This window comes from Hesperophylax consimilis, chromosome 17 (assembly GCF_061612785.1).
Source record: "Hesperophylax consimilis isolate HC1 chromosome 17, BYU_Hcon_1.0, whole genome shotgun sequence".
Taxonomy (NCBI): domain Eukaryota; kingdom Metazoa; phylum Arthropoda; class Insecta; order Trichoptera; family Limnephilidae; genus Hesperophylax; species Hesperophylax consimilis.
In genome coordinates, this window is record NC_142852.1 from 559,479 (window position 1) to 573,397 (window position 13,919).

Here is a 13,919-nt window from a genome sequence, read left to right on the forward strand (position 1 = left end):
GAATTTGCAAATCACCTCATAGCAACCAACCATACGTTCGACAAAAATACTGGCGTCAGTCTATTACATAAAAACGGAATAGGTCTTAGGTTGGATAACTTAGAAGCGCTAGAGTTGAGGAAAGCCAAAAGCCAATAGCAAAGTCATCAACAACCAAATAAACCTAAATAAAAGCCCTATACTCAGATTGTTCCCTATTGACAAAGAACACTCGCCTCTCAATCTCCCACCTATCCCTACCTCTTCCACTGTAGCTCAGACTGTCCACCTACTGTGAAATCCACACATGTTAATTTAATTTTTAGATTTTTAGTATTATACTGCCCTGATGAGGCTACGTGTTGTAGCGAAACCCGGTCGGCATTAAGTATTTACCCATAAGTGATGTTTACAAAGTTATTGTTTAATTTTAAATTATAATGTCACATCACAAAGTAACCGCTTCATATGAAGAAATATTATATTATTGTACCTAGAAATAAACAAACTGTGGGCATATAAAACAATATTACATTTTGTCTCAGCGGTTTGTGTTTATAATAGTGTATAGTGAAGTTATAATAAGTGTTTAGTGTAATTTATGGTGAATTTTTTATGAGAAACACAAATTAAATAAGAAAAATTTCAACTGCTGTATCGAAAAGCCATAATTTTAACTCTTTTAAATATTGAGGAAGTTTAGTAATCACTTGAATATTTTTCGGTAAAAGATTGAAAGTACGAGGTCCAATGAAACTGCAGTGTGTTTGCATTTGTTTTGTGTTCGTTTGGGGAGTATAAAATACATTATTCTTTCTAATGTTGATTCTGTTTTCATTATTTCGAATTTATTTTTGTTTTTAAATATGTATTTCATAGTTTGCAAAATAAATAGTTTACGGAGACAGAATAGTTTAGATTCTTTGTCGATTTAAAACAGGACTTCACTTCGCTAAGTCAAACAGTTAGTTAATTATTAAATTAGTGTAATTACGTCCCAAGTTGGGCGCCAATAATGTTACCGTGGGATTAAGTGACAACAAATGATGTATGATTTGGTTTATTATCTAGAAATAAAAAATATTTAAGAATCTAAAATGTATTACAACAAAAAGACATAATAAAAAAGAAATTAATTAGCATCCTACTATATAATCTGTCTGGCAAAGGGCTTGCATAAGTAAAATGAAGGTGTGATACCAGTTCGTTCTTGATGCGAAGTAGTAGATTCCGGTTCTTCACAGTAACTCCCAGTTTATAATTTATCAAAAAAATAATCTTGTAGTCCAATGCAAAACAGCCTCATGCTGCTGGTCTCCAAAAGGGTCCTTCTTAACCAATGAGGATCGGCAGATGCCATCCGATTCCATCAATCCAATGGTAAATACAAAAATTGGCGAATGTGTTCGTCGAACCTCAGCCAAGAGGAATGCCCGCTACTCTGGGCTGGTGATTAAAGAATGGCCACTGCTTTCAATGCAAAGCACAGATCCTTGCTCCCTCAGGTTTGGCAACTCTCCAAGTCAGAATTCCAGGGCTCTCAATTTGACCAATAGCAAAATGATAATGTGTAGGTACTTAAAGGTCTCACACACCAAGACCATAGATGCGATGAAAGTAAAGTGATGCACACACACCTTGTTACAAATCTTATATGTAACAGTATTTGATTTAATATTGATTTTTTAACCTTTCCAGACCTGACTGACCGACTGACCGATTGACTAACTGACCGACTAACCGATTGACAGCATGCGTCTACTAGCGTGCTGCCTAGTCCTTGTGGTGCTAGCGATGTGTGCTGAAGCACGGCCAAATCGCATAGCAAAAGAAAGCGCATGCGGATATGAAGTAAGTTCTAATTTATTATTTTTCAATGATTAACTAATGTTTATAGACAAGGTTTTATGCATAGCTCAAAGTATGATAAATTATTACAAGCAATAATTGCTATCCTGAAATACCCAAACAAATTGAAAAAATCTTCAAATAAAAAATAAATGCCGCTGATAAAGAAATATAATCAGCTATAAACTTTGCGTTAAAAAATACTATACATATTGAATTATTTGGCGGGTTTAGAATAAGCCGACGTAGCTTAACGGTAGAACAGCTGACCGGCAATCAGAAGGCTGCGGGTTTAATTCCCGTCTGCGGCATTTATTTTTTGAGATTTTTTAAAATGTGTTTGTGCTGGTACCTACCCTGATGTATGGCATGGAACTGACAGATGAAATTTGTTTGTGCTAGTACCTACCCTGATGTATGGCATGTAGCTGACAGATGAAATTTGTTTGTGCTGGTACCTACCCTGATGTATGGCATGGAACTGACAGATGAAATTTGTTTGCGCTGGTACCTACCCTGATGTATGGCATGGAACTGACAGATGAAATTTGTTTGTGCTGGTACCTACCCTGATGTATGGCATGGAACTGACAGATGAAATTTGTTTGTGCTGGTACCTACCCTGATGTATGGCATGGAACTGACAGATGAAATTTGTTTGTGCTGGTACCACCTACCCTGATGTATGGCATGGAACTGACAGATGAAATTTGTTTGTGCTGGTCCCTACCCTGATGTATGGCATGGAACTGACAGATGAAATTTGTTTGTGCTGGTACCTACCCTGATGTATGGCATGGAACTGACAGATGAAATTTGCGGTTTTTTTTTCATTACCAGTAATTTAGTGCAGTTTTTAGACGGAAAAACGTGAGGTGAGCCATTTTTAAAACTGTAGATGTTTATTTATAATAATACAATTTGAAAGCAGGTTTCAAAAACAGTTTTTAGTTTAAAGCGGAAATATGTCCTCCAATTTTCTGACAAAATAAGTGAGGAATTGTTGAGATTTTTAAAGAGATTAATTAAATGAATGATTTTCTTAATTTTTTTTATTTATTTTAAGGACAAATCAATACGTTAATGTACCAGAGTTGAGTTGTATATACATTATATACGTTGTTATATACATAGTAAAATTATTTTTATTTCATTCCTGAGGCGTATTCATATTAAAACTCAATTCAGAGTACATGATGCGATGCTGATTGCTAACAGTATGGAAGATCTACAGTCTCTCGTGTCTAGGATGAACCAAGTATGTATGAAGAATGAGTTAATGATGAATGTAAGTAAGTCTAAAGTCTCGGTGTTTGAAAGAGAGAGTACGAAAACAGTGTGCAATATAGTTGTTGCTGAGGAATACTCGGAGCAGGTGGATGAGTTTGTGTATTTAGGAAGTATGTTCTAGAGAGATGGGAAGGCTGACAGAGATATTGAAACAAGGGGAAATGCAGGTAACTCCATTCATGGAGGACTGAACGCAGTTGGCGCTAATTAAACATTGTCCAAAGAAGCGAAGCTAGCAGTCCACAATGGAGTGCTGGCACCTACCCTGACGTATGGAACTGACAGAGAAAGGATTAAAGTAGACTGAATGCTGTTGAAATGATATCCAAAGAAAAATGTGGAAATCTGCAAAGAAGTTGTAAGCGTAATGAAAAATATTAAGAAAGAGACGCTCAGATTGTTTGGGCATGTAGAAAGAAGTCCACGATCAAGTGAACCAAATAGCTGAGCCAGGTTATGTCAAAAGCCAGAATGACAAAAGAGTATGTGTGATGGCGGTTTTTTGGCGGTTCGTCCTCTCTGCATTAGCTGTTTAGTTGGTTAACGCCTTGTTAATAGTATTTTGTTGTGTTTGTATTTACCAATAGTCCTGCAACCCAATTAAGGATGGAGTCCTGAACGTCCATGTAGTACCTCACACCCACGACGATGTTGGTTGGTTGAAGACATTTGACCAGTATTACTATGGCAGTAAGTGTTATTCTGTATCTATTTATGATCTGGGGGGTCAGCGTGTCCAGGAGCGGAGGACATATGAATTGGTCCCTCTCACTGCTGTGCAAGACGATGGGTCTTGTACGTCCTGCTGTAACTGAGTCTCCCTCAATCAGTATCTGCTTGTGGGCAAATGGTTAAGTTTCGTGTGATTGTGCAAATATCCAATAACCGTTTTCTACTGATCTTGCTTTGAGATGTTCAACATTTCCTTTGTCCTTACAGGACCCGTTCATAATACCATTTTTAACACATCATACAGTGAATACCAGTAAAAGGCGTTATAGAAAACCTCTAGGTATTAGGTGTTATGAGGTAGTGTCAGCGCCCTGACTCCTTGGCGCCTAGGCAAATTGGCTGTTTACTTATTCTGCTTATTACTACTTACTGCTTATTCTGCAGATAATTCATTAATGTCATTTCTTTCAGGCAAGACGAACGTGCAGCGAGCTGGCGTGCAGTACATCTTGGACTCCGTTGTGAATGCCCTGTTGCAGAACCCTGACAGAAAGTACGTGATAATTTGATTTAACGGGAGTTTACTGGAGGCAATTTTTTTTTATTTGATTCCGATGAATTCGTAACAATAGGATATATATTTAGATAGATCCCTACGATTATATTTAAGATGATTAAAAACATTACCTTACCTGATCGGAGTTAACCCCGTTACCAACCTTGCCAGATTTATTTATTTATTTAACGCCCAGAGGGCTTTTACATGGTTGGTAGTATAATTTTAACTTGACAGATACTTTGAAACATAAAAAATAATTATAAAATTACATTTGATAAAAGCTATGCAACAAGTCATACAAACACAAGAAACAAAAACAGAAAATTACAGCTATTTGTAGGTTTACATGATGTGTTTTTTTTTAAATTTTTTATTGGTTTTCAAGCTACAATCCCGTTAAACTGCAATAAAGCAGTTTGTCAACAGGATGTTAATAATCAATTACATACATACACACATAATATTATTACTATAACTATACAATTAACACACCTAAATTAATATAAACTATCTCTATTTAGTAACCATTGTTTCAGCATATATCTCAATCTATTTGTAGAATCGCAATTTTTTTATATTAATGGGTAACATGTTAAGCATTTTTGGCACTTTAAATTCTAGGGTTCGGTTTAGGAGTATTGTTGAAATAAATGTTTTAAATGATCCACAAAACTTGCCAAGTCCTACATGTCGATCATGTAGGACTGACATCTATTTCGTATATCAAATGCTGTAATAATAATAATAGGAAACATAGAAAAAAAGATCTATCAAAAAATGTATATATAAAGATGCAAAAGTCGGTGTACTAGAGGTCCTATTGAATTTATTTATTTATTTATTTATTTTTTATTTATTTTTTTTCATGTTCTCCATAAAACGGTTATACACCAATATATTATGGAGAAGATTACAAATTAAAGGTTTACACAGGTAGTTTTACTATTTTGTGACATATGTTATAAGATAGTTACTGAATTGTTTGTAGGTGACATTGAAAATGTCGATGGCTAATGCAGAATCGTTAAGCAGTTGAGTCGCTCTGTTTATTGGCGCGTTCTGACAAGCAGAAGTCCTCGCTTTCGGAGCATATAAGAGTGCATGGGATCTCCCTCGAGTATAATTGTTAGGGACATAAAAGTTAACCTCTTGCAACATAGGCGGATTGTGTATTGTACCAGAGATTAACTTAAAAAAGTGTTTGCCTAAAAATATTTTTCTGCGGGCTTCTAATGTATTGAAATCGAGCATTCCTGTTAAGAACAAGGATGGATACAGGAATGGATAGTATGTATATTCCCTCATATACAGGTAACGCATAAACCTTTTTTGTACTTTTTCTATTTCTAAGATATGGTTTTGTTCAGAAGGGGCCCAAATAATGGAGCTGTATTCTAGGATGCTGCGGACAAGTGCTTCATATGTTCTCCGTATTGCAATTCCATTAGTAAATGATCTCGCATTACGAAGAACAAATCCAAGCATTTTGTTGGCGCGGGAGACAATGTCAGATATGTGAGATTTGAAAGAGAGATTTGCTTCGAAGATCACCCCAAGGTCACGAATCTCGTTTTTGCGTGTTAATATATTTTTATTGATGTGATATGGGAATAGAAATGTATCTTTGGATCTTGTAAATGTAACTACACTGCATTTCTGGATGCTGAAGGGTAATTTATTTAATTCAGACCATTTTACAAGAGAATCGAGATCATTCTGCAGAAGAATGGAATCGATACAACTTTTGATAGCTCTAAAAAGTTTGATATCGTCAGCAAAGAGGAGATATTTTGAGCGGTTAATGGTCTTGCCTATATCATTAATGAATAAAAGAAAGAGGAGGGGTCCTAGATTCGATCCCTGGGGAATCCCGGAGTTAGTTTTGTATTCGTGAGAGAACTGGTGTCCGTAACTGACATACTGACGACGATTGTGTAAGTAGCTAGCTACGAAAGCGAGAAAATCCTGAGAGAATCCGATGTCACTCAATTTTATTAGTAAAATATCATGGTCGACTTTATCAAATGCTTTTTCGAAGTCTGTATAGGTTAGGTTAGGTTAGTACAATAAATAGGTTAGATGTCCTATTTATTGTACTAGAGATCGTATTGAATGTACTAGATGTCCTATTTAATGTTCTAGAGGTCCTATTGAATGTACTAGATGTCCTATTGAATGGACTAGATGTCCTATTGAATGTACTAGAGGTCCTATTGAATGTACTAGATATGAATAAAATAATGTGAAGAAAAAAAACGCGCAAACACGCCCGCAAGTATCCCGTGTGACTGATTTTAATAAAGCACAATTCGCGTAAGTATTCATTCATGACTTTATATCACATTTTAAAGGTATATTGAATTGTCGTTTTGATAATTTATCCTCTTGCCGGGTCCTGCAACAATTTACTAAATAGTAATCAGTGCCTGTCTTTCGTCACAACCGTTTTTTTTCTAATTTTTAAATAATTTCGAGTAACCGTTTATATTAACGGTTTGGGTTATCATTGCAAGTTGTTAGACGCGTCTTCTGATGTCAACAACTACATTATGCTGCGTTTGTGTTGAGGTTTATCTACGTGGAGATGGCATTCTTCTGGCGCTGGTGGCTGGAACAGGACGATCAGACCAGAGAGAGCGTGCAACTCCTGGTCTCCGAGGGGCGCCTGGAGTTCGCCGGAGGAGCCTGGTCAATGAACGATGAAGCCACGACACATTACCAGAGCCTCGTGGACCAGTTCACCTGGGGACTACGGTGAGTCCATTGAGTCCACCTTGAGTTTTTACCTAATTGCTTAGGATTATGATCCAATAGCACTGATGATTGAGGATTCTCTACTCCTATCAGTCCTGCATTTCGTGGGGAGAACAAATCTCCACAAAGATGCTGAATTATAAAATCGTTGGTGTTTAATCTGTCTTGGCCACATTCAAGATTGACAGACTGCTTTCAAGTTCTTTTCAAGTTTTGCCATTACATCATTATTTGCCTGTTGATACACAAAACTAAAATAATAACAAAACTTGAATAGAACTTTCACAGCACTTGAAAATCAGCTATGTGAACCTAGTATTGTGTTCATGTTCCACTTTCCTTTTATATTCGGAGTCAGATATATGCTGAATCAATATTTTTGTGCCATAATAAGGCCTGTACCGGTAAGACAGTCAAGTTCCGATATTAATAAAAATTTTTAGATAAGTCTTTTTATAAGCCCAGAAAAAAATAATGTATAAGGCCTATGAAAACTGCTTTAAAGTTCAAAATCTCCTACTTACGAACCCATTTTCGTTTATGATTTTATTGTATAATGTGGCAAATTAAGTTATTCATAAAATGATAGGAAAAAAATTAAATATTTATACCTGAACATACACAAAATAAAATAAAAGGCACTTTTTGGCCATGTTTTTTAGTTGCATAAATCAAAACAGGCGGATGGTGTTAAGCGGGAATTTAAACCTTATCGCCATCTACGTAAAAGGTGTTATTGATAGCGGCTCAATTTAAAATATTACACGACGTAGTGCATCGCCTTAAATTGAAAGAGTGTAGAATGAATGGGTATTGTAGTTGTATTGTATTCCGTGTGTAAGGATCCATTTCGTAATTTGTTTTTTAAAGGAATGGGGTTGACTCACGGTTTTTAGGTTTAAATAAATGTATTTACTAACATAAAAGAATTACTTTTTGCTGATGATATGAAACTTTATAAAGAGATTAATAACATAAATGATTGCATTATATTACAAACTAATTGAGAAATATTTTTGAATGGTGCTCTATCAACAAACTTGCATTGAACACAAAGAAATGTCAGTTCATTAATTTTTACAGAATAAATAATCCAATATTTTTTCAATATACATTAAAAGATAAAAAATTTAATTGCGTCAGTGAAATTATTGACCTAGGTATATTGTTCGATAGCAAACTAACTTTTGTGTATCATATTAATAACATTATCAATAAGGCTCTTAAGACTCTTGGATTTGTTTTGAGAGTTTCAAAAGACTTCAATAATTTAGGCACATTTATCATGTTGTACAAAACCCTTGTTAGATGCCAACTAGAGTATAATTCTACATTATGGTCTCCCTTTTACAATATTCATTCCGATAACATTGAAAAGATTCAACATAAGTTCCTGAAGTATATAAACTATAAATTTCATATTCCTGTAGAAAACATTGATTATAACCATTGATTATATCCAATTGCAATTTTTATTTGTACCATTCGAAGAACATGAAATGGCTAATGTTTTCTCACAACTTATGTATTACAATAATTTATGTATATTATTTTATGTCAATAACTGAGCAACCAAACTTATGTACTCTTTGTTCACACATCAAAAACATAAATTTACCATCCCAAATTAATATTACCGTGTGGGTTTACTTACAGATAACTTACTCTAAAAATGATCCAACATTCTTTTGAAATTCCCGATGAATCTATGCTCACATGCAACAATTATGTAGTTGATAATCCTAAAGACATAAATAAATACTGTTGGGAATCGTACAGTCTAAAAATTGTACACCAGAATATACGAAGTATTACCAATATTGATGATCTTCTCATATTTCTTGACCAACTTAAATTCACATTTGACATATTAGTTTTGACTGAGTGCTGGATCAATGAATACTATACCTCCAAAGAAATACAAAATTACACTGAATACCACACATCTATAAAAATAAATAAATCCAGTGGAATTATTATCTATGTCAGGAACGAAATACAAGCTCAAGTTGATGAGCTCGCTTTATCACAAGCAAATTGTCTAAAAATAGTACTTAACAAAAATGTGTGCATATTTGCAATTTATAGATCACCATCTTTCAACAATATTGATACCTTTCTTAATTCACTACATTCCATAATTAACAGCACAAACAACTCAGAACATCAAATAATCATTGGAGACCTAAATGTCAATATAATCTTAGACAATCACTGTCAATGCGATGATTATTTATGTTTTCTGAGCGAAAACGGTTTCACTCCAACAATTAACACCCCCACTAGAGTACAAGGCACGAGCAAATCCTGCTTAGATCACATTAACATAAAAAATATTAAGTTCATAGACTCGTTTGTCATACACACAACAATTTTAGACCATTATACCACGGCGCTCGGTCTAAGAAATAAGCCCTCCTCTGCTGCTAAAAACAAATATATTTCTAGAATAAATTACAGCAGCCTGCTTGAGGAGCTACGTACAGAAAAGTGGCATAACGTACTAGATCAGACTGACACTAACCAAGCAATGGACGAATTTATTAAGAAATTGCAATTCTACATATCTAATAACACTGTCAACAAATGTATCCCAAACAAACAATTTAAACTCATGCCATGGATCTCCCCTGGCCTTGTCAAATCTATTCATAGACGAAACCAACTCCACAAAATTTCGAAAAGGCAACCAGATAATATTTTACTACAAGAACAATATAAGAAATATAGGAACTTGTGCAAAAAATTAATTAAAACAACAAAAGAAAAATTCTACAAACAATATATATACGAAAACACATTAACTCCGAAACGTTTCTGGGATATATTTCGAAAAATCACCAAAACAAAAAATAATAAGTCGTCATTCATACAATCATTAGACACTAAAAACACAAACACTGCTGACCCCAAGGGGATGGCTAATTTTGCAAATCATTATTTTACTTCCGTAGGAGCTTCACTCGCTATCAAAATACTCGATAAATGTAAGAAAACTGAATCCGATCTAGCCAACATACCTTCAACTGTTTATAATTGTAAATTAGATGAAATTCAAACTACGACTAATGAAGTAATGAAAATGATAGATGAACTCAAGACATCGAATGCTTGTGGGTCAGATAAAGTGTCAACAAATTTGCTAAAAGTGTTGAAACCACTTATAGCTAGTACTATTGCATTTATCTGTAATCTTAGTTTCAAATCAGGCACATTTCCGAACCACTTAAAAGAATCAATTGTCATACTGATTCACAAAAATGGAGACAAATCGGATATACAAAATTATCGGCCTATATCTCTACTAAATTCAATCTCAAAAATTATTGAGAAAATCGTCAAAAATCGTCTTAGTCTCTACCTAGAAAATCATAAGATCCTTTCCAAGAACCAATTTGGCTTTCGACCTGGTTTAGGAACAGAAGATGCTATTGCTAAACTGACTGATATTATTTCCAATAATATTGACCAGGGAGTTAAGTCCATCGCTCTCTTCCTTGATCTGGCAAAAGCTTTTGATACCATCTCGCATAAAATACTTCTGAAAAAACTACAGGCCATCGGCATTCAGGGACAGCTATTCAAATGGATGGATAGTTACTTAGCGAACAGATACCAAAAAGTTAAAATTAATGATACAGTTAGCGATCCTGCCCTTATAGAATTTGGTGTACCGCAAGGGAGTACCCTAGGACCACTTCTGTTCAGTATTTATATAAATGATTTATGTAACAGTAATCTCTCCAATCACATCATAACATTTGCGGATGATACTGTCTTAATATTTGAAGGAAGAAACTGGAATGCTGTACACAACAAAGCAGTAGACGGTATTAACCAGCTTAAATATTGGTTAGATTATAATCTTTTGACTCTCAATTCAGAAAAAACAAAATTTATACGATTCAGTGCGACAGAAGCGGGCCAACCCAAAGAATTATACAATATTTTCATACATAAATGCATCGAATCAAATATCTGTAATTGCTATAAATTAGAATGCGTGAACAGTATAAAATATCTCGGTATTGTTATCGACAAACATCTTAGATGGGACGGACATATAGACCTTGTGACTACTAAGGTTAGAAAGCTGACGCATATCTTTATGCCAATTAGAAATATCCTATGTCTAAAAGATTTAAGACTCATTTACAACGCTATGTGTGGGTCACTATTAGACTATGCATCATTAGGCTGGGGTGGATGCGCAAAAATGGTTTTAGACCACTTAGCAAAGGCCCAAAAATCCTTACTAAGGGTAATCATGAAAAAACCTTTTAGGTACCACAACGATTCACTATTTGAAGAGTTACGAGTTCTAGATGTCAGACAATTATACATGAGGAAAATAATTTTGAACACTCATAAAAAACGTCATCTCTACCCATCTATTGACCACTCTCACGACACCCGACACTCACGGAGGAATCCAATCGTACCACCCACAACCAAAACTTCACTTGCTCAAAGACATTTTTCATTCCTAGGCCCAAAACTTTACAACTTTATACCTGATGCTTGGAAAAAGGAAAGCATAGGTGCTCTTCGTAAATCGATCACTGTCTGGCTTCACCAATTAGGGAGAAAAGAGTGTGAACTCACACTTTTCCAAAAATAAAACAAACAAAATATCAAACACATTAAGAAAACAAAAAAACAAACAAAACTAAACAAACCAAACAACAAGTTAACATCAGTTAACTTTATAACTTTTTGCTTTTAATCTTTTATAATAATATTTTTCTTTTTAATGTATCATTATTTTTTAGTTATATATATATATATATATATATTTTTTTAGTTATGTATATATTATATTACTTTTCTTTTTTTTTCCTTTTTTGTTTCTGTTCTTACAAAATATGTATGCGTGCATGAATACTAACTCAATTTTGACTGTCCTAAAACGGGAATTCCTCCTAGTTGGGCAGTCAAAGTATTTTTTATCTACATGTGTCATTGTATCATCACCTGTACTAAATAAATAAATAAATAAAAAAATAAAAATAAAAAAAAAAATAAAAAAAAAAGGTGAATTTAAAAAAAAAAAAAAAAAAAAAAAAAAAAAAACTACTTACTAGATAAATTGTCCATATTAAAACTTTTAGAAAGAAGAATAAACACAGATTTAATAGTACTACATAAAATACTTCATTACAAAATTGACTGTCCTGAGTTACTCCAATTAATCAATTTACTACCCTTTTATTTTTACAACACCAGGACACTGTCTTATCAAAATTCCCCAATTCCAAGACTTCACAATCTCGGAAATAAATACTCTGATCTGGGAGATATATTTCATCTTAAAAATAATCAATATAAATATTGTTTATTTCTTTTTTTTTTTTTCATAGGAAGCAATTACTTTGTGGTTAGACATTATATTATAAAATAAAACACAAACACTTTGTATTTAACCACGAATTTATTATTTCATATATCGACCGGTTTCAATTCGACCAAGCTTCTTCACTAATTGATGATCCATTTTACCTATGTCAAATATTTTGTCTCCCTCTAATTTTGTTCTTTCTCCCTCTGTCACTCTTATATATAAGCCATAACTCTGTCTTAGCATTTAGTTATCATTATATCCTGAAGAAGTCAGGTTCATGTTCCACTTTCCTTTTATATTCGGAGTCAGATATATGCTGAATCAATATTTTTGTGCCATAATAAGGCCTGTAATCCTCCATTGTTAAAACACGGAACAGGAAGGCGTTTAGGCATAATAAGAATGACAGTTGTTCGGGTAAAACTTTACCTTTCCCGAATAATTGCCTAAATGGCTAAAGGTAAATTAATATAGGTAAATATTCGGAATCGCTGGACACGGAAAATAGAAAATATTTTTAAATAATACCTTCTGATTTACCTTAATTACTATAAAAGGAATCGAACAGCATTTGGGAAAATTTTAATTTTAGCTTTTTAATTTTTAATTACGTAAAATGAAAATTCGCTTCCGCTGTATGGGATGACAGCCTGAATAATTTCTGTTGATAACATTTTCTTTTGTCGGTATTCCTGAAATGAGCGAGAAGAGACAATTGAAAAACGTAAATTAAAAAAATATAATGTAATACAATATTCCGGCAAAATAGTGCCTACTTAGCACAAATGATTTATTTGGCTATTATTTTATTTAACCTCACCTATAATAACCTAACCTATAATAATCCAGCCTAACCTATAATAATCCAACCTAACCTATGTCCTAACCTAACCTAAAATAATCCAACCTAACCTATTAAAAAACTTGTAATTACTTGTAAAAGAAACCAAAATACCAAAATAATATTTGCATAGAGTAAATTATGGTAAAAATTCTAGACACTCATATCAGGAATACCAAAAAAAGAAAATGTCATCAATAGAAATTATTCCGGCTGTCATCCAATACAACGAAAGCAAATTTTAATTTTACGTAATTAAAAATTAAAATGCTAAAATTCAAAAATTCCCGAATGCATTCAGATTCCTTCTATATTAATTAAGGTAAATCCGAAGGTTTTACTTAAAAATATTTCGTATTATCCTTGTCCAGCGTTTCCGAATAATACCTTAATATATATTATATAAATATTTATACCCGGCAAAATGATTGTTTTATTATACATATAAGTACATGTCAGATTAGAGATTTGTTGGCTAATTTTACAATCAACGAAGCGTTTCTATCTTCCGATTGTCTTTCATGTTATTTTATTGGGTTGGCAGTGTCTATACTTTCGCGTATATCATATCGGTGTTCTGTCAAAATAATGCGAAATTATTATTTACGTAAATAATATTAAATATCAATATTTTT

General features: G+C 33.6%; 1 protein-coding gene across 1 annotated transcript in view; it reads left to right on the forward strand.

Moving 5' to 3' along the window:
- The first annotated feature begins 1,731 nt into the window (after nt 1-1,731).
- Nucleotides 1,732-13,919, forward strand: part of LOC149415714 (lysosomal alpha-mannosidase-like) — an 80,954-nt gene continuing 68,766 nt past the window's right edge. Inside the window, exons 1-4 of the mRNA XM_089641650.1 lie at nt 1,732-1,830; nt 3,705-3,807; nt 4,261-4,342; nt 6,917-7,102. Coding sequence (XP_089497776.1) covers nt 1,732-1,830; nt 3,705-3,807; nt 4,261-4,342; nt 6,917-7,102 — 470 coding nt within the window. The remainder of the gene's footprint in view (nt 1,831-3,704; nt 3,808-4,260; nt 4,343-6,916; nt 7,103-13,919) is intronic.